This window comes from Vicugna pacos, chromosome 17 (assembly GCF_048564905.1).
Source record: "Vicugna pacos chromosome 17, VicPac4, whole genome shotgun sequence".
Taxonomy (NCBI): domain Eukaryota; kingdom Metazoa; phylum Chordata; class Mammalia; order Artiodactyla; family Camelidae; genus Vicugna; species Vicugna pacos.
The window spans coordinates 23636385-23655717 of record NC_133003.1 but is presented as its reverse complement, the minus strand read 5'-3'; the positions used below and the strand labels follow the sequence as shown (position 1 = coordinate 23655717).

Here is a 19333-nt window from a genome sequence, read left to right as displayed (position 1 = left end):
GTTCGAGCAGAGTGGGAGGGTCTGCATTCTGCACGGTCTGAAGTTTAAAGGGATGAAGAAAATGACTTCTGGATTCAGGAGCCAGAAACAGGAGGACCTGTCACTTAGACAAGATTTTATTTTCAGGATTATGTGTTTACTATTGATTAAATTTTAATATAATTTAATTCACACACAAAGACAATTGTGGAGAGCCTATCTAGATGCAGAGTGGCCTGGGGTTAGGTGCAGTAACTGAGGTCACAACACTCAGGCCTGAGCAGACACCAACTTGCTCATACCGGAGAAGTAGGATTTCTCTCTTTCACTCATCACTTCAAAATGCAGTGGCCGCCTGCAGAAGTTGCACTCGGCTGAGGAATGTGGCTTGAGTTCCAGCCCAACTCGCTTCCACGTGGCCAGCAGATTTTCTGTGAGGTGATAAAGTTTTTAAAAATTAAAGGGAGTATGCACCCAACAGAAATGGAAATATATGCCCCCAAATCAAACAAAAACTTGCACACAAATATTCACAGCAAGATTATTTTCATAATAGTCAAAAAGTGGGAACCACCCAAACGTCCATCAATTGATGGATAGACAAAGTGTGGTATATGCATTATTTGGCAATAAAAAGAAATGAAGTGCTGATTCATGCTACAAGGTGGATGAACGAACCTTGGAACCACTGTGTTGTGAGAGGCCAGGCATAAAGGACCATATCCTGGACAATTCCACTTGAATAAGATGTAACACAAAGGAAAGTCCACAGAGGAGAGTGGTCAGTGGTTGACGGGCTGGGGAAGTGGGGCTGGGAAGTGGCTGCTAAGGGGTGCAGGGTTCTCTTTGAAGTGATGAAAATGTTTTGGAATCAGAGTGGCGACAACTGCACATTACCTAAAAACCACGAAACTGTATAATTTGAGAGGGTGGAATTTGTGGTATGTGAATTCTGTCTCACTAAGACTATTATAAAAGTAGAGAAAACCCAACTCTGGCTTTACTTTACATGCCTTCAAGGAAGTAGTTGCTCCTGCATGGCTCCACTAGGTCGAGGTGAGCATTCCTAGCAGAGTGGCCCTCAAGGCTGAAGGCAGCAGAAGCCCCTCAGGTCAGGTAGGGACTCAGGAGGGCAATGCAAATTTGAGGCAGAGGCCACCTTAAGAGGCCCATTCAGTCTCTGCTTTTAGGTGGACACGAGGGTGGAGGATTGGGTTTATAGAACTGTGAGAGGCAGAATACTGAGCAGGTACCCTCATCAAGAGGGGTCAGGGGTGGAGTTGGCTCGGGACGGAGAGGTGCAGAGCCGAGCTCAGGAGGCCTCTCCTTTCCCCCGCAACAGCTGTTGCTGAGCGTCCTCAAGTCACAGGGACAAGGGGGAAGGGGAAACGATGAGGGGATCAGCAGGCTCCCGCAGAGCTTCCCAAACGATCATACCATCCTGAAGTGAAGTCAAACAACTAAATAGTTTTATACCATTTGAGAACACTCTTAATTGCTTGGAAAAAGAAGAAACAAATCTGAATGCCTCTGAAAGGTTTAACTCTAAACACTGCAAAGGCAGCTTCGTGCCGCTCTCCCACGAGGTGCCGGCAGCCCTCGGTACTCACCGAGGAAGTAGTTCATCATCTGCGGCGTGTGGTGAGGCGTGGGGGCGATGCGCAACAGCTCCTCCCCCCGGGGCACCGTCGGGTAATTGATCGCTTGGACGTAGATGTTATGTCTGCTCATTAGTTCATCACAAACCTCTGTGTTTTTAGCAGCATCTGCTATCTGTTTGATGAGAACAGAAGGTAAGGCCAGACCAGGATGGACCACCTCTCAGCAGAGACTAATGGACACATGCCTACGTGGCTCAGGCTGGAGCACCATATGCAAGGCTGGCGGAGGTAAAGCGTTGCCCAGATGCCTGTAGTTTAAAGGGTCCAGCGTTGTTCAAGACATACCAGAGAGCTAAAACCATGTTAGAGGTAAACTGCACACTGATCTCCCTCCCAGACTTCAATGGGGAAAATCGGAGGTTCTGTGACCCTTGTATGATGGCAGTTGGACATGTGCACCCTGGGGATGAAGGCAGCTTTGGTTATACCAGCTCTACTAATTAGATGAATTCAACTGTGACACCAACAGGGCTACCCTTGTAGTGGGGAGGGCAAGACCCGTTTCTAAATGAAATGAATAGAGAGCCATACTTCAAAGCTAGCCAAGCTCAGGCTTCCGGAGCTTCCCAGATACAAGCTCTGTGTTTACCCAGTGCTCTGGAGGAGGAACCTCCACTCCAGCCTGCTGAGTTCAAAGGCTTCATTCTCACTGTGATGTCAACCAAAGGTGGAAACACGGCAGAGGGCCACTGGCTACAGCCCTTTGCCCTGGCAGTCACATTGCCCCAGCCCCACTTCAGGAAGGATTGAACCAGAACATATGACATCCTGTGCAGAGGCCCCCAGCCAGTTCAGTCATGGACAAGTCATTACCCGAACAGGGATGATGTGGCTGGGGCAGTGGACGACTGGGAGGCCGGCATCCATCAGCATCTGCCTCATGAGCTTGACGTTGCGCTGGTGCTGGCGGCGAAGCGCCCTGCCCTCAGCGCTCTTCAGGATCCGCACGGACTCCAGCGCTCCAGCCAGCAGCATGGGCGGCAGGGAGGTGGTGAAGATGAAGCCAGCCGCGTAGGACCGGACAGTGTCGATCAGAGAACTCGTGCTGGCGATGTACCCTCCAACACAGCCAAAGGCTTTGCCTGGGGGGAGATGGGCTCATTTATTATAGCAACTGCCCCTAAGTGCACAGCCAGGTGCTGAAGAGCCTCAGAACATTTACTCCGCTCTTTCTTGTCATAACCTGCCCTAAGACTCAGGTAAAGGGATGTTCACCCATTTCCAAATGGGAAGAAGCTGAGGACGTATGAAAGGGGCTTGCCCAAAGTCACGTGATCAAGCTGGTGTCTGACCAGGATCAAAATGCAGGTGCAGTGCCAGAACACCAAGTGCCGCCTCCCTTCCCACCTCCCTTCTCAGCAGGCCGGCTGCATCCCTGGCGTCTGCACTGCCTGTGCTCCAGGAGAGGGTCTGAGCCCTCCAGGAGAGGGTAACGTGAGCGTTACCCTTGAGGCCGGAACAGAACCCAGCTAAGGCGAGAACTGTTTTGGCGTGACTGGTTTTATTTTCTATTTCAGTAATCACAAAACTAAGAAAGAGCATTTGCTGGATGAATATGAGAAGTCAGAACCTGTGACGGCTGATTTAGGGCCAGCCTCATTTTTCAGTTCTTGTTAAGTCCACTTATGTAATCGGTATCTCAAGTTTCAGGACTAACAACTCCAGGAGAGTCCTTGTTGATCTTAATGTGATGTTCTGTAATTAACATTCTTGCTTGGACCCCACGCACGGCTGGGTTGCTCTTACACTGGAAAACTTCTCTCTCCAGCCTCTTTCATTTCACAACAACCATACCTGCATGAGAGCTCTTTACAAGAAAAGGGCTGCTGGAATTTGGACACGTGAATGAGTGCTTTCCTTCCAGCAAGGCTCAGCTCTGTGAACCCCCAGGCTCTCCGGGTCTGCAAAAGGTTCTCACACCCCTTGACGGTGCTAAAGGACGCTCTTTTTTACCAAGTGCAGGCTGTAAATGGCATTTTCGCTAATTGTTACATGGCTCTCTAGCTGCCTAACTTCTGACATCCTCAAGTTGGTACAGTATGCCTTTTTACCTCACAGATACTGTCTACAGTAACTGTCTGCACACAGTTCACTTATCTTCTTCAAACTGAGGCAGGTTCTGTTGTTATCTCCATTATACTGACGAGGAAGCTGAGGCACAGAGAAGTTGACCACCAACCCAAGGTCACACAGCTAGTGAGTTATGCAGGCAGGATTAACACCCAGCAGGCAGCATGGCTATGGATTTGGAGGAGTCTGGAGTCTGGCTCCAAGAGACACTGCCTCTCAAGTAGGAGGAGCCAAGGAAATACAAAGTAGCCGAGTGAACTGGAATGGTTCCCATGCTATAGGCACAGAGCTTAGTACTTCACAACACAATGCCTCAACCTGCAGGTCCTGACAACTGCTCTAGGAGAACAACACTAAAATTCTTTTCCTTTCTTTTTTTTTTAATCATAAGGGAACAATCTGACGCACAGAGAGTAAAAGCTGTGGCCGTCGTGCATAGCTGGAGCCACAACTATGCTTGGAATGAGCTCAAAAGGCAACAAGTGGCACTTCTGTCATGTTAGGCTGTGAGATTTACTTTGATTCTGGGGACTATGCCTCCGTGATTCAAGGAATTCTGCTAAGCCATGCCACTTACTTAGACAATAAAAACTCACTCAAAAATGTGGCCCAGGCTTTAGATGCTGTCACACCATCTCCTCACCTGACCCAGCAGCCCTTGGCCTTGTTAGGGTTATGTAATTTTAGTGCAGATTACAGTCTGTGCAGAGTATACATACCAAGTGTTCCAGAAATGATATCCATTTTAGGCATAACTCCATCCCGATCGCCAATTCCTCCGCCTCGAGCCCCATACAGCCCCACTGCGTGGACCTCATCCACGAAGGTGATCGCTCCAAACTCATGGGCCACGTCACACAGCTCTTCTAGTGGGCACACTGCCCCTGAGGATAGACCACAGACCACTCTGAAGCACTTGGTATTTCACAGATTTTTGTTTTGGTAAGAGTTAGAACACAACAACTTACGTTCTAAGGTATCATTTTTACTATTGGGGAAAAAAATTAACTTCCCCTAGTTTCTAGGTTACCTTGGGGTCTTAGAGCCTAATAAAAGCCAGAGTAGAAAATCTACATTCACCCAAATCCATACAGTGTCCCCCAGTTACAAAACCCTGGCAGTGAAAAAAAAAACAAAGCAGAAATTGCAGAAACAAAATAAACATCACACTTTTAACAAGTTCAGGCTTTGTTTTCATTTGAGATTTCATATTGGCCTCTACTCCATGTAGACTCACCGTCCATTGAGTGGACAGTTTCAAATGCAACAATCTTGGGGACCGCGGGGTCAGCTCTCTGCAGCAGTTCTCTGAGGTGGCTGACATCATTGTGCCGGAAGATGTATTTTGGCACTCGGCTGTTCCGAATCCCTTGGATCATGGAGGCGTGATTCCCAGAATCAGAGTAAATCTCACAGCCTAACATGACAGAAATGCTATTTACTGCCATTTGCACCAAAGACAAATTACTTCTTTGACAGTCAAGGACAATAGACTTCGCCCTGAAAACGCTGCTTTTGCCCAGCAGGAAAAGACACTGCACGCCAGTTTCTTCCTGGCAAAATAAACTAGTGCTTCTCCTCTGAGAAGGCCCGTAAGTGCAGAATAACCCAGTGGTAGGCAATTAATCTGCTTTTAAATCTGGCTGCCTTACTCCAAACTCAATTGAAAGATAACCACAAATGATTAAGAGAATTCTCCAAAGGATTTTCTTAGAATACAAAGCACATCTGAATTAATTAGCTCCAAGACGAGCCCCGCAAAGCTGACTCTTCACTGTTACCAAGTTCTGCTGGAACTTGTACAGTTAGCACTTCATGTTCAATTCAAGAACAAATGCTCCCAGATGCCATCATGACTCTTGAGTGGTTTTGTAAGCCTTATTTGCTACCGATATCCCTGTTACTACTAAGAAACCCCCTCAAACTCAAAGGCCCCCACCACAGGCTTCCTTACCTGGCATCATCTTAGCCAGAGTGAAGAGGGTCGAGTCATTGGCCACAAAGCACGAGGAAAACAGGAGTGCTGCATCTTTCCCGTGGAGGTCAGCCAGCTCCTGCTCCAGGTCCACATGGAATTTACTAGTTCCAGAAATATTTCTAGTACCGCCTGCTCCAGTACCATGCTGTTTCAAAGTGTCTCTTGAAAAAAAAAAAAAAAGGGCAGGCAGAAAATATATCTCATGGTTCTGAATACTGTGTAAATAGTTCCTCTCTTCAGGATCTAGGGACTGAAACTTATGTTAAACTAGTAACTCTCTCCCTGGGAAACCTGGGGCCAGAAGTTTCAACCAGCTTCATCTTTAGACTCAGCACTACGGTGATGCCGCCTCTAGGGAGCATCAAGAACACGGGTTCATCTAGCAGTCAGTTGTTGTAGTTAATTTACTGACGGTGCTTTTCTCTGACAGACGTCACTCTCTCCAATAACACGACATGAGTCTCTAAAGGGACGTCTTAGATGGTGGTTACCTGAACCCTCTGCCAACCAGTCATATAATGGTAGGATATCTCTATTACTCAACCTCAGACTGTGCTCTCTTTAGCAAGCCTCCGGGGGGAGTTTGAAAAGCAACTCTCCCAAGCATCCCTAGCCATGGCACACCTCCTGAAGGACATGCATGACGGGCTCTCCCCTCCTTTTTAATGTCTTTCTGAAGTAGCTTTCTCTTTGCTGCTGTGAGATTTGGATTTCTCCAACCACAGCCATAAGCAAGGACGCCTCTGTGCAAGACTGCCTGGTGTCAAAGGGGCACTCACTGGTGGAGAGGTAGAAGTGAGCGGACCCACGCAGTCAATGAGCCCATAAACTTGAACCCTCTCACATACAGGGGCTCCACCAACTACTTACACACTAGGGCTTCTTTCAAAGCAATCTGTAAATAGTTGTAAAGGCTAAGAATAGCACTTCACTGTGACACACTTTTAACTGCTGAATATTACCCCCATAAAAGATCCAACCCCAATAAGCCATCAATGTCTCATCAAATCACGTCAGTGGTAGCTGAAAGCTGAGGGCTACTTACATGACGGCCCCACACACCCGTGGATGGCGACTCATCCCTAGGTAGTCATTGCTACACCAGACAGACACCTGCTTTTTAGTGATAAGTGAGTCTGAATAGTCATCGGCCATGGGGAAGAACTGCGCCTTCCGGTTCACAGTTTTGAAAACTCGATAAGTATGGTCATTCTTTTTCTCATCAATTTTCTTCTCGAAGAAACGATCATACTGAAAAGTGGAAACAGCTAAAAACCAAACAAAAGATGGTACAGTCTGATGGTTAAGAATCTCATCTAGAATTTGGTATAAGACCCGGGTTCCAATCCCAGCTTGGTCACTTGATTGCAGGGAGATTCTGGACAAATTAATGAAGTACCCATTTGGGGAAGTTACTTGACATCCTCATTGTGAAACTGACTGTGTATGTCTCAGATGACATGGCACATGTCGAGTGCTGGGCACAACACTTACTGTGAGCAGACCACAGGTATTAAGAGAGAGGAGGCAGGCTATGAAGAGCAATGGTATTCACAACAACCAAGAGCACCTACTTGCACCAAGCAAGGGATATAGCTTTTAATCCACAACTTGCCACACAATTATGTTTAATTCAATGTATGTTTAAGTTATAAATTGTGCTGCATCAGGCAAATGATGATGAGACTCACATTTTGGCAGGTTATCCTGAAGAAGATGGGACACTCGTTCTGGTCTTTGCTTTCGCATCATGTCCTGAAGGTTCTTCAGCAATCCATTTGGCTCCCCTCCGTTGGTCTTTACACTAATCACACTTGGGTTCACTGACGTTTGGGCAACCTCTGTAACAAAAGTAACAAGAGAAAGGGGACCAATGTTCTATTCTGAGCTGACAATACCTTCCAGACATCTTGTCAAAAATGGCTTCCTGCCTAGTGCACAAAAATAACCCATCAGAACCAAAGTTGGATGGAACTGAGTGCATGGAGCTGCTCTTCTTCTTGAGTTACTGTCTGGCTTTGTTTTCAGGGCTACCAGCCAGCTCTGAGGAACATTAAAGCCCAGAGCTTTCTAGCTGGTGGGCATGCCTTCCCCATCTTACCCCTGACCCTAACTGAGATAATTTTCTTCATGGACAACAATTCCAGCTGTGTGTATCATTTCTGCTAGTGAGGATTTGGGGGGACACTGTGTGTTCCACGGATACAGCCACAACTGGAATGAAGATTGTCACTCCATGACCATCAGTAAGACACACAGCTTGGGAGTCCTAAGACCACCACTTACTGCAGTGACACTGTGTCTTACCTTTTACCCCACCAGATGGTGGGAAAGAAACAAGGCACAAGTGGTAAGAGCCTATGCCTGTAGGGTATTTTCAGAAACTAAGAAATTCCTATAAAAGCTGGTTACATCACACTCACTCACACACACACACACACACACACACACACACACACACACACGAAAGAAAGTCCCACATTTTGCCATACAGTCCTCTGACTGTCTATCTTGATGACCTTCCCCCTTGGCCCTAAAAGAAGAAGGTGTTGACACAAATACTTCCCTAATAATAGTTCATACATAAATCTGAGGGCCCGAAAGCACCCAAGGACCCATTCACTCTTCCTGATGGCTCATGCAGTCTGTCTACCTTTCCTCACGGCGTGCATCTCCTGCACATCCTCCTGAAGCTCTAGGCTGGCTTTGCGGAAGACACTGCTGCCCCCTTGGCTCATCTGGGCTGCCAGGAAAGGGCACTTGCTCGCCGTGCCCTGGCTCCCGGGAAGGGAGGGGTGTCCAGATGGAAGCTGCGTGCCATCAAGAGTCCGCTGGGGTCCATCAGGAGCCTGCCCAACCTCAGTTTTGGCAGTTTTGTCCTCTGAGGCGGGGAGATGGAAAAACAGAGGCATCAGATCTGGTCGCACAGCACACAAGAAAGCCACTTGTTTCTTTCACTTCTTGCCTCAAAGACAAAGTTTATACTTATTCTACCCCATGACCCAGACACAACTGTATCCTCACTAGGTTCTGCCAGCTCACCTGTTCTTTCATCTGCCCCACTGGAAACGCTCCTGTGAAGACTTCACTGGCACATCCACCTACCCACCTCTTGAAAAAGCCACCGTATTTCTCCCTTACAAATCTCCAAAGTAGTTTTCTACTTTTAGACAGCCCAGAGTCTTTGAGTTGGTTTATTTCCAGTAAATCTACCCCAAGTATGCTCCACATGTTTCATGAGAGGACACACTCTTGATGGTAATTGGCAGTGGTCATACAACTTTTTCTCTGCTAATGTTTCTAAACAGATTCTTGACAAAAAGGCTTACTGTTGCTTAACCTATAAACTACTGGTTTTCTTCTTAGCAAGAGAAGCTAGGCTAAAAGCAAGGTATTTGGATTGTTGTCTGCTAGAGTTCAAACTATCAATATGCTAAGCAGAGCCCACAGGGACATCAATCACCTTCACACACCTCTTCCTTCTCATCTAGATCCATCAAAGCTCATAACTTAACACAGTTGGCTGGTGATTATGCTTCTAGTTATAATGACTTCCCTCTCCCCTTGAGCAAATGCATTCATCTTCCTTCTAGAAAAGTCTTTCTTCATCATCCTGGAATACTCCTGTGAGTCATAGGCTGGGCTCTCCTACAACTTGGGTAAGCTGTCTCAAGACAGCTTTATTAAAATCTTCTATAAGGAAAAGTAAAAAAAAAATTGCTTTCAAGTTCATTTCATTCACTATAAAAGTCAGTAAATACACAGTCACTGTAGGAAGTCTAGAAAAGTAAAAACAGTTCTATCATTCAAAACATAACTATTGCAGACAACTTGGTATATTATCTTTTCCCCCTAAGTACAGGTTTAAAACAAGTTTTATTTATTTTCTATATACATGTTTATCCTGCGTTTTTCATTATAAAGATCTACCTAAGCTAGTAAATAGTTTGTGAATATCATTTGTGATATTTGCATGGTAGTCTGTAAAAGCCACATTTTACTCAACCAAGACTAGAAGAGGGATCTATTGCTAGGGACAGAATGGTAAAAGAGGATTTCGATTGTTCAGTAAAAAAACCCGTAACTGACTCCTGAACAATGGTAAAGAGGAAAAAAAAATCCTACAAAGGATTAAATCCTTTCCACTAAAAGAAAAAAACATTCTTCTCTTGCAAGTCCACATTCAGAGAACACACCTGACACGGCCTATAACGTAAATTATTCTCTAGAATAAGTAGAATCTGAAAAGCCTCATTCTCTCCTGGCAGAGATAGACTAAAATTAATTTAACTCTGATCTCTTTATTAAAAACAAAAATTTAAAAATCATATACAAAATAATACGTATGTTAAAAAAAACTCACTACTGCAACAAGTTCTGCATGATTCCACTTACGTGAGGTTTCGAGAGTACTCAAATTCCTAGAGACAGAAAGAGGAATGTTTGCCTGGGCCTTGGGGAGGAGGATGGGGAGTCAGCACTGAGTGAGTGTCAGTTTGAAGAGACTTCTGGACACCGGCTGGGGGTGATGGCTGCAGAGCAATATGAATGTACTTACACTGCTGTACACTTAAAAGTGGTTCCAATGGAAGTTTTACATTAGTGCATTTTGCCAGAGTAAAAAAAAAAAATTTAAAAAAGAGAAAATGAATAGCATCCTTGCATTTAGTGGGAGTCATGTGACCAGTCTTGGCCAACAGATGTTATATGTTGCTTCCTGGCTAAAATACCCAAGAGCTGGTGGGGCTAATGTAATATTTGACATTAGGAAATTGTGTCATGTTTGAGGTGTGATAATGGTATTCTGATGGTGCTTTTTAGGAAGAAGCCATATCTTTTAAAGACATATACTGAGATCTACAGAGGAAATTTCTGGAACCAGTTTCAAAATAGCCCAGTGAGAGAGTGTGTGGGGATACAAGTGAAGCAAAATTAACCCTGGATCGATTACTGTTGTACATGAATGAAATTTACTACTACGAAAAATTTTTAAGATGAGCTGGTTTGTGACCCTCTCACTTTCCCCTAATGCAGCAGTGACGCAAAAGCCACCTATTTCAGAGGTAAAGCTGTAGGACACCACAGTGTGGAATCCCAGGTCACTGCTTAGAAGAGAATTGTCTTGATTACCCAAAGTGGATCTTGTGTGAACAAGACGCAAATCTTTATGTATTAGACCCTTGAGATTTGGAGGTTGCGTGATACCTCAGTACAGCCTCAGCTAACTGAATAACACACAGGTAGAACTGACTTTAAAGATGATTTAGCCTGCAATAGCCTATATGGTCTGGAGCCAAAGATATAATGTATAAGATAACTGACTACATAAGAATTTAGCAGGTATTTGGGAAGGCACAGCACAGAGAAATGAATGAGGGCAAAAGGCACAGTCCAGACAACATAGCAAACGCAAGGGGAAAAAAAATCACAACTTGCAAAAGCTAAAAGCTTCTACTCAATTTTGCTGTGAACCCAAAAGTGCTCTAAAAATAAAGTGTGTTAAAAGGAAAAAAAAGCCAAAGGGCCAAATATCTAGTGAAGGAAAGGCTGGAACAGAACATTGCAACTTTATGTTTACATGAATGAGGCACTGACAAACACTAAGACTCCAACAGACATTGCCATGCAATCTATAAGGTGGAACACTGGCCACTGCTTCATCTTTTTTTCATCAGATGGGAAAACTGAGTCTGCTGGAAGCCTTGCAGTTGGGGGCTGCCTTCTGTGATGGAAGGAAAAGGACACCAAAGCCAAAAGATATTCGGCAAAGTCTCAGTTCAATGTCTCAGAGTCCTGTTCTGAAAGTTTGTAACCACAGTAATAACCCATATCCATAAATTACAAAAAAAAAAATGTGGGAAAATTGAAAGTGCCTACTTTGTGGGGTTAGGATGGTTAGAATACAATCCTGGCACAGACTAACCCCTTTGATAATGTGACCCTCATCAGCACTGTGGACTAGAACTGCTTCCAGCATCTTGTAATGAATGCAAACATCGCCACCCTCGACTTCACTGCTTGTGACACTTACTCTCATTGGCCGGTGGGGTTTCTTTGACCTGCTGGCAGAGTACTGCTGAAGTGGACACGGCCCGAGGGGCTGGCTTGGCCCCAACTTCCATCATCTTAGGGCAATTTTGGGCATAGAACAACAGAGATTTGCCTGCCTTCTGCAGAAAAGCCTGAGGCACTCGGGATAAGAATGGGCAGCGGCGAACCACAGTCTCCATGTCCAGGAGGTGCACTGATCCTGTACAGAGATGATGAGTGACACCAACACTTGTTAATAATCAGGTAAATACCACTCCAAGGTCCCTAGTTTTTCAGGTGTCACCTGAAGTTGATAGCAAGGGTAACCTGAGACACTAACAAGTCTCACTCAAAAATGTCTAAGGACAGCACCGATGAGGGATGCAACTAAGAAGTGACCACACTCTACTCAAGTCACCAACTTCTTCACTCCCCAGCGAGGTACAAAGGCACCTGCGAAGCAACTTTACAAATACAGTAAATACCCATGATTAATAACAAAGGAGGTGGGACACAATGGACAAGTCAGGAACAGGTTTGGGAGGTCAGAAGCTCCTTGAGGATGATGCACAGTGCAGATAAGACACCTTGGCACACACCCAGGTGGAGAAGTGAGGCCACGGAAGAAGCCACTGTCGTCCGTCCAGGCAGAGAGGACTCTTAGGGATTCTGATTTTCTCCTGGTCTCCACACTCCCAAACTCGAAGAAGGCATCCAGCCCAGCCCTGGGTTCCTGAGGCCAGGATTTTCACCGAGATCATGCCCCTACATCTTGGTGAACTGGGCATAACTGAGAAAGAAGGGGTCATAAAGAAGGCCTGGGGGACAAGGGGAAGTGCTCCTGGGACTAACTGGTAAGAGGCAAGGGCTAAAAAACGAGGGCCTTGGGTCTGGCGGTAGGTGCTGGTCCTGGGCACGGGAGACGAGAGATAACCCGGGGGTCGAGGGCTGGAGAATAACGGGAGGGGTATGAGAAGGGAATTCTAAAGCGGCCGGTTAAATGGAAAATGTCGGGAGGGGGCCGATCAGGGAAAAGATCCGGCATATGAACGCTGACCTCGAGGCTGTGGATCATTGCGGCGATGGGGGATGGGGTCCCAATGGCTAAGGGAGCAGGGCGCGGGAAGACAGGACACGCGGTGGGGGTCCCCGGCCGCTCCGCACCCTGAGCGCGGGTCCTCACCTGCGCGGAGAACTCTGCGGAGCTGGCGACAGCGGCGTTGGCCGAGGGTACCCCAGCTGACGAGCCGAACCAGCCGTTGCCCTTGTCGGCGAGAATCCTCAGGCCGGGAATCCCGTCGTCCTAATATACAGCGGGAGAGAAAACTGCGCATGCGCCGTGGGCGATGGCTTTCCCCGCGCAGGCGCGCCGCGGCGAGCTCCTGGAGTCGGAAGGGCGGAGCCGGCGGAGCGGCCCTCCTGCCTGCGCTCGGTGGGTGAGGTTGCCGCCACGGCTTCCCGGGATCACCTGCCGGGAAGACGAAAGGCACGGATGTGGACGGGTGACTTCATCCTGCACCACCTTATGGTTCCTCACCAACTACTCTATGCTTCAGAACCCTACGCCCCTACGGTGGGGCATTAAAGGGCAGAATCCTAGGGGAAGCGCCACTAGGGCCAACTAGGGGGCTGTAGGGCTGTAAAGATGGGTATTTGACATAGAGGAGAGAGGGGAAACAAGGGGTTCCGGACCAGGATCTTAAGCAGGATCCGCCCTACCCCAGGGCTTGTTTTCACAGCAGAGGACTTCTCGGAGGAGGTGGGGCTGGAGTGACCAAGGATGGAGTGGTCTTGGGGCTGATTTGTTGGGGTCTGGAGGGAGGTGAGTGAGGAGGAGCAGAAGGGGAAGGAGACCTAGCTCTGGCACTTTATGGTCCGAGATGAAGGGACTTCACCTGATTCAGAGAAGGAACACAAGGAACAGGGCTGCATGGAACCCATACACCACACACTGGCCGGGGAGGCTGGAAGCATGGGGCCTGACACATAGTTGGGGTTTGACACATATTAGTTCGTATTTTTATTTTCCATTGTGGGCTTTCCAAAGTCCCTTGCTGGCCACTCTGGCTGGGCACCAGCTGGATGACTCAGGGCTCTCTCCCAAAGTTCACAGTCAGCCTTACCTCCTTTGAGTCTCCCCCAAACCACACCTGCAGGGTAGAGCTTGGCAAACCCCTCTCAGGAACGCCAGCCTGGCCTTCCTCCACACCCTTCCCAGCTTAACTTGGGTTTGGTTGGGCTGGACCTGTGCCAGGCTCAGAGCTGCCCTCCTCCACTCGAGGAAAGGGCCGTCCAGGTTGATCCTTCTCCAGCTGAGCATTAGTAAGAGGAATAAAGTCTAGAGTGATGATGACTAAGGTGTGTCCGGGTCCTTCCCAGTACCCTTTCTGGGTCTCCAACCAGCTTCAAGGCAGGTGAGATGAGTCCACCTTTAGAGGAGGCCTCTGGGTCTAGAGTGGCAGTGGGACCAGTCCAGGGGTCCAGAGTGAGGGCCTTGCCTGGGAATCCAAGGCCCAGCTCTGCCTCATCCTGCTGAGGGGCCCTGGGTAATGCCTATCAGTCAGAGAGGAGGTAAGAGAAAAGGTCAGACCTAAGTGCTGCTAGAAACAGGATAAAAATGGTACTGAGTGCTTTTGCCAATCTCAGGGCCTCACTTTCCTTATCTGGGCAATGGACCCATAATCTCTGTTCTGCCTGCCTTGCAGGGCTATTTGAGTGATCAGAGGCTAAGCAGAAGCAGAACTGGATATTGGAGCTGGAGAAGCCCCAGCTCTGAATCTTATTTGGTCTTAGGCAGGCCACAACCTCTCTAAGACTCCATTTCCTCATTGTAAAGCTCTCCCAGCCCTGCTTGTGCTTGGCAGGAGGGTCAGGTGAAGTCATAGATTTCAGAGGCTTATTGCTTAAACCAACAAGTTTCCAGCCCTCTGGGAATTTCCTGTTTAATAGAGGGAAATGTTGGGAAACAAAGCAGACCCACATGAAAAATGAAAGAGAATGTTGTAAATAATTCCAGATGGAGGAGAAGGCTATTACTCCAACAGGCACTGAACGAGAGGGGAATCCCAACAATGAGGAAGGCTTCCAGGAGAGAGCTGCTGGCTGGAAGCGTGGGCCTCTGTGGGACTGGGAGACTAGTGGGTCAGGCCTTCAGTGGAAAAGGCCCAGTTCTGTTTTGGGGGTGGCAGGGTGAGTCATCCTGAGTAGCTGGGCTGTGGGGGTACATCTGGGATGTGGGCTAGGAAGCCAGACCAGAAAGGCCATGAAAGAGCCACAGAGCTTACCAGTGTCAGGGTTCAAAGGACCATCACCAATGAGGGCACTGAGCAAAATGCGTAATCCTGGACCATTCCCCTTTGATTCTAACCTAGGAAGCTGCATTTTAACCAGGCCTCCCTCCTGGTAATTCAGGGATGGTGTATCTTGGGACCACATTTTGGGAAATGCAACCTGAGTGGTTTCCAGTTTGAGACCTTGAAGGGCAAAAGCTAAATCCATGAGTTCTCATCTTGGCTCGGCTACATTCTGATTCTGGGATTTGGGGCAGTTTACCCCATGCCCTAAGCCTCAATTTTTGCATTTGTGAAGTGGGAGTGCCCCTCCTGCCTCAGGAACAAGGCTGGGTAGGTCCCATTCTTGCAGAGCTGTGATTCCTCTCCTGGATTCAGCCTTCTCCCTCTCCTCCTCCTCTCTCTCCTCCTCCCCCATGCTTTTTTCTTCCCTCTCTTTTCTCTCCCTCACTTCTGTCTTGCTCTCCTCCTCAGAGCCGCAGTACCAACTCATCTTATCACCCTGGCCCTGGGCAGGGGATCTCAAGCCTCCAGAGTTCCGGCAAGGTCAGGCTCCATTTCTGGAGATGACGCTGGGACCTGGCCTTCCCCACTTCCTCCCTCCCCCTCAGTCTGCGTCATCTTCACTGTCAGGGTCTGATGTATACAGCACCTGCCCAGCGGTCAAGGCAAAAGAAAAATGTTAACCCTAACCCAAGAATTCATGCTTTCCCACTCTGGGCCCCAGGAGCTATTTTTTAGCAGTGCCCTTCTCTAAGGGTCATGCAGCCCAGGGACCTTGAGGAGCTAGCTGACTGCTTTCCTCTGGGCCTCAGTTTCCATGTTGGCCGGCCAGGCGAAAAATCTTGCCAGCTTTCCCCTCAGGGAGACCCAGATAGACATGGAACAGTTTTGAAGGTGGACAAAACCTCTAGCCTGTGCTGCTGATGCTCAGTGTGGCCTTGCCTTGAGCCAGCAGTGCTCTTGGGGTGTCAGTGCCTGTCTGAATAGTGGTGGGTGGGGGGCCAGCCTTGCAGAGTGGCTAGAGGTTCTGGAAACCTTTCAGCTCTGCCCTGGAGGGTTGGAAACATGAGCTCCAGGGTTTACAATGATAGGGCACTCGAGTTATGATAGGAATTTGGAGATTAGGCGGGGCAGGAGGGTTCTGAGGCCCTCAACACCTGCCTTGTGCTGGTTCTACATTTGAAAACTTCTCAGGCTCTGGCCCACTTGGGGAAGGCCTAGTCCTGGGTTTGTGAAGCCAGCTGTGGGGCAAGGGGTGGGCTCTGATTGACTAGAAGAGGGGCCAGAGTGGAGCAAAGCCATCCAGTGCTCCAGGAGGCAGGTCTGGGGTGGCTCACAGGGAGCAGCAGCCCCCAACCCCTTGCCAAAAGAGAGCAGGAGAGGCCTAAAGAACAAACACTATCCTTTTAGAGAGCCCCAGAGGACCCCTGAACCTAGCCTTCCAGCCGAGCACCCACAAATTGTGGTCCAGACATGCTCTATTTGACCCATGCAGTGCTTTTTAAAAATGCAAATTGTCAACATTTAACAAGCAGGAGATTGTTAAATTGAAACTCAGAGTTCCACCTTCTCTTGAGGACTCAGGAGGCCTGGAGCCCCTGGGTTGGCCCAGGTGGGATGGGCTCTCTCCACTTCTCCACTGCGCTCCCTTCAGTGTGTCCCCAACCCTGTGGAAACGTGATGCCCAAGCAGTGACACCTGCCTGCCCTTGCAGACATCTGAGTGTGTCTGTACCCCTAATCCATTTTGGAGCCAGGATGACTAAGACCCCGAGAATAGAGGACTTGCTCAAGGCCACACAGCAAATGAGGTTTGGGCTGCAAAAGGTACCCTGCTTTCCAGCTCACACACTGGGCTCTTTTGCCCTCCGCCTTTGGAGGAGGGTTTGGGGTGGAGGGCTAGGGGAAGGATCAGACTGACCTAGAGGTGAGTTCCCCAGTGCTTGTCCTCACCCCAAGCCCCTGCCTGCGGATCAGGCCAGAGCAGGCCCCCTGCAATGATGGAGTGGTGATGGGGTGGTAATGGGGACATGGGGTGGAGTGAAGGGACCAGGCTGAGCCCACCTCCTCTGGCTGGTGCTGGGTGCACAGTGTGAAGGAACGTCGCTCCCTGCCCTGGGCTGCTGGGGAGACAGATACCAGGAATGTAGCCATTACAGGCTAAGACCTGTGGGTACGGGTGAGGGTGCTGGGACAGACCTTGGTGGGGAGGGGCACCCACCTTGGAGCTGGGACCTGGTGTCAAATAGATACTGCCTCCAACGGAGCAGCCAGGCTGCAGGGCCCTCAGCAAAGGCTAGAGGAGCCTGGGTTGCAGGAGGGATGTTAGAGAGTCAGGGAGGCTAGAGGCCAGAGGCAGAAGGAGAAGGTACATGGCGGAGGAGGGCAGTTGGAGTCCTGACCATGGCTGCAATCCCACTGTTATCAACAATGTGGTTATCAACCAAAGCAGGGGCTTTCATTTCTCTCTGGCCCTGGAGGCATTTAAAGCACCCCTTCTGGCCAGGGGCGAGGGGAGCTGGAACAACGTGGGGAGGAGCAGGGAGAAAGTTAGTGAGGCCCAGATAAGGGGTGCTGGGTGGATATGGGCAATAAGGAAAAGGCTGAGGAAGATAATAATACAATCAACAAGTATGGCAACAAGTCACAGCTCTATTCAGATGTTTGGCCTGGTCCCCCGAAGCAGCCCTATAGGTCAGTGCAATGATTAGCCACATACATTGGACAGAAGCTCCGAATGGTTAAGTAACTTGCCCAAGGTCACATAACCAGCAGGTGGAGACCATGGCTGACCTGAACGCCTTCTGCCTCTGATTTGGTGCTCCACCCCGAGGAGATTAAGGAAGCTGGGAGGAATGGGGCTATGGCTGTGTCTAAGTTTCAGGTCTCCATGAAGCTTTTCTCTACTTCCAAGTGTAAGTCCAGTTTGGGTAGGCAGATGGGAGCAGCCAGCCAAGGAGCCAGCCACCTGATTCTTAGGGGAAGTCACCCACCCCCAGGAACATCTGGGCAACCAGCCACAGCCTCGGGAGGCAAGACGCCTTTCACACCCCACACCCTGGTGACACTGTGCTCTCTCTCTATTCCTTGCATGTGGGTCAGAGGCTCTGGGCCCGACTGCATAGCACCAGGACTCACAGCCTGGTGGAAGCCTCCTACCCTCTCCTTTCTCCTTGGGCACCCTGGGGGCTGTAGGTTCTCTGCCCTTCACTCTAGAGCTCATCTCTGATGCTGAGGAGCAACCCTCCTCTCTGTCTCCTCTCCCACTTCCCACAGCTGTTCCATCCTTCTTCGATACTAACAGTAATTCCCTAATAACAGCCATGGCCCTAATGAATTCTGTCCCTCCTGGAGACATGATCCCAGGCACGTCTATGTGTTTTCGTATTTAATTCTCATGCGCCACGTGAAGTAGCCGTCTGTGGCCCCATTCTCAGAGTAGAGGCAGACTCTTGTTTTTGTTCAACTCCCAGCTCCATCCCTCTGTGTGCTCCTTGGCCCTAAGTAGGTGGCACAGCCTCTCTAAGCTTCCATTTCCTCGTGCACAAAAGGAAGTCATTTATGCTGTGATGGTTCGATATGTACCAACTTGGCTAGGTGATGTTTCCTATTGTTTGCTTAAGGACTGGTCTAAATGTTGCTGTAACGGTATTTTGTACATATGAACGACACTTGCAATCAGTTGACTTTAAGTAAGGGAAGTTATCCTTGATGACGTGGATGGGATTTATACAATTAGCCGGAAGCCTTAAGAGTAAAAATCAAGTTTTCCTATAGCAGGACTTTGGCAATGAGCTGTAACATAGAAACTCTGCCTGTGTTTCCAGCCTCCCAATGTGGCCTATAAGTTTCAGATTTGCCAGCACCCACAATCAGGTGAGCCAATATCTTAAATCTCTCTCTCTCCATGTATGCTGAGTATGATACATACATAGCTTATTGGTTCTACCTCCTTGAAGAACGCTGACTGGTATACTTTTTCTAGACACAGTTGACATGAGAAGTCACTGACACACAGCCTCCATGCTTGGGGATGGGACCTGCACCTGGAAACAGCATATAGTGAGCGTTAGCTGGTGGCTATTGATAGGGGAACTGAGGCTTGGAGAAGTGACTTGTCCAAAGTTTCAGAGCTGAAGTCAGGATTTGAGCCAGCCCTGCCTTCTCACCTATTTCAATGTGTTCTTGTCCTGTCACCCACCTCCTTGCCAAGATCCTCAGGTCAAAGTGCCCAAGGGACCATTGTGGGCTCTGTCTCTCCAGGGATTCCCTTTGGGTTAATTAAAACTCTCAAGTCCTGGTGGAGGGTGGGACCAGAGGCAC

The 19333-nt window shown here is 48.6% G+C and overlaps 1 protein-coding gene across 2 annotated transcripts; it reads right to left on the bottom strand.

Moving 5' to 3' along the window:
• Nucleotides 1–100: 100 nt before the first annotated feature.
• ALAS1 (5'-aminolevulinate synthase 1) lies at nucleotides 101–13055 on the bottom strand. Of its 2 annotated transcripts, none has more exons than XM_006196378.4 (11): nucleotides 12902–13055; nucleotides 11720–11938; nucleotides 8342–8569; nucleotides 7380–7529; nucleotides 6734–6956; nucleotides 5665–5849; nucleotides 4948–5127; nucleotides 4430–4594; nucleotides 2454–2722; nucleotides 1590–1752; nucleotides 101–410 (listed from the first exon to the last, which is right to left on the bottom strand). In XM_006196378.4, the coding sequence occupies exons 1-11, from the start codon at nucleotides 13050–13052 to the stop codon at nucleotides 250–252; spliced, it is 2094 nt and encodes a 697-aa protein (XP_006196440.2). In that variant the 5' UTR covers nucleotides 13053–13055; the 3' UTR covers nucleotides 101–249. The 2 variants fall into 2 exon arrangements, with proteins under 2 accessions (XP_006196440.2, XP_072797507.1); XM_072941406.1 differs by having other exon boundaries at nucleotides 12776–12907.
• Between the last annotated feature and the right edge of the window lie 6278 nt (nucleotides 13056–19333).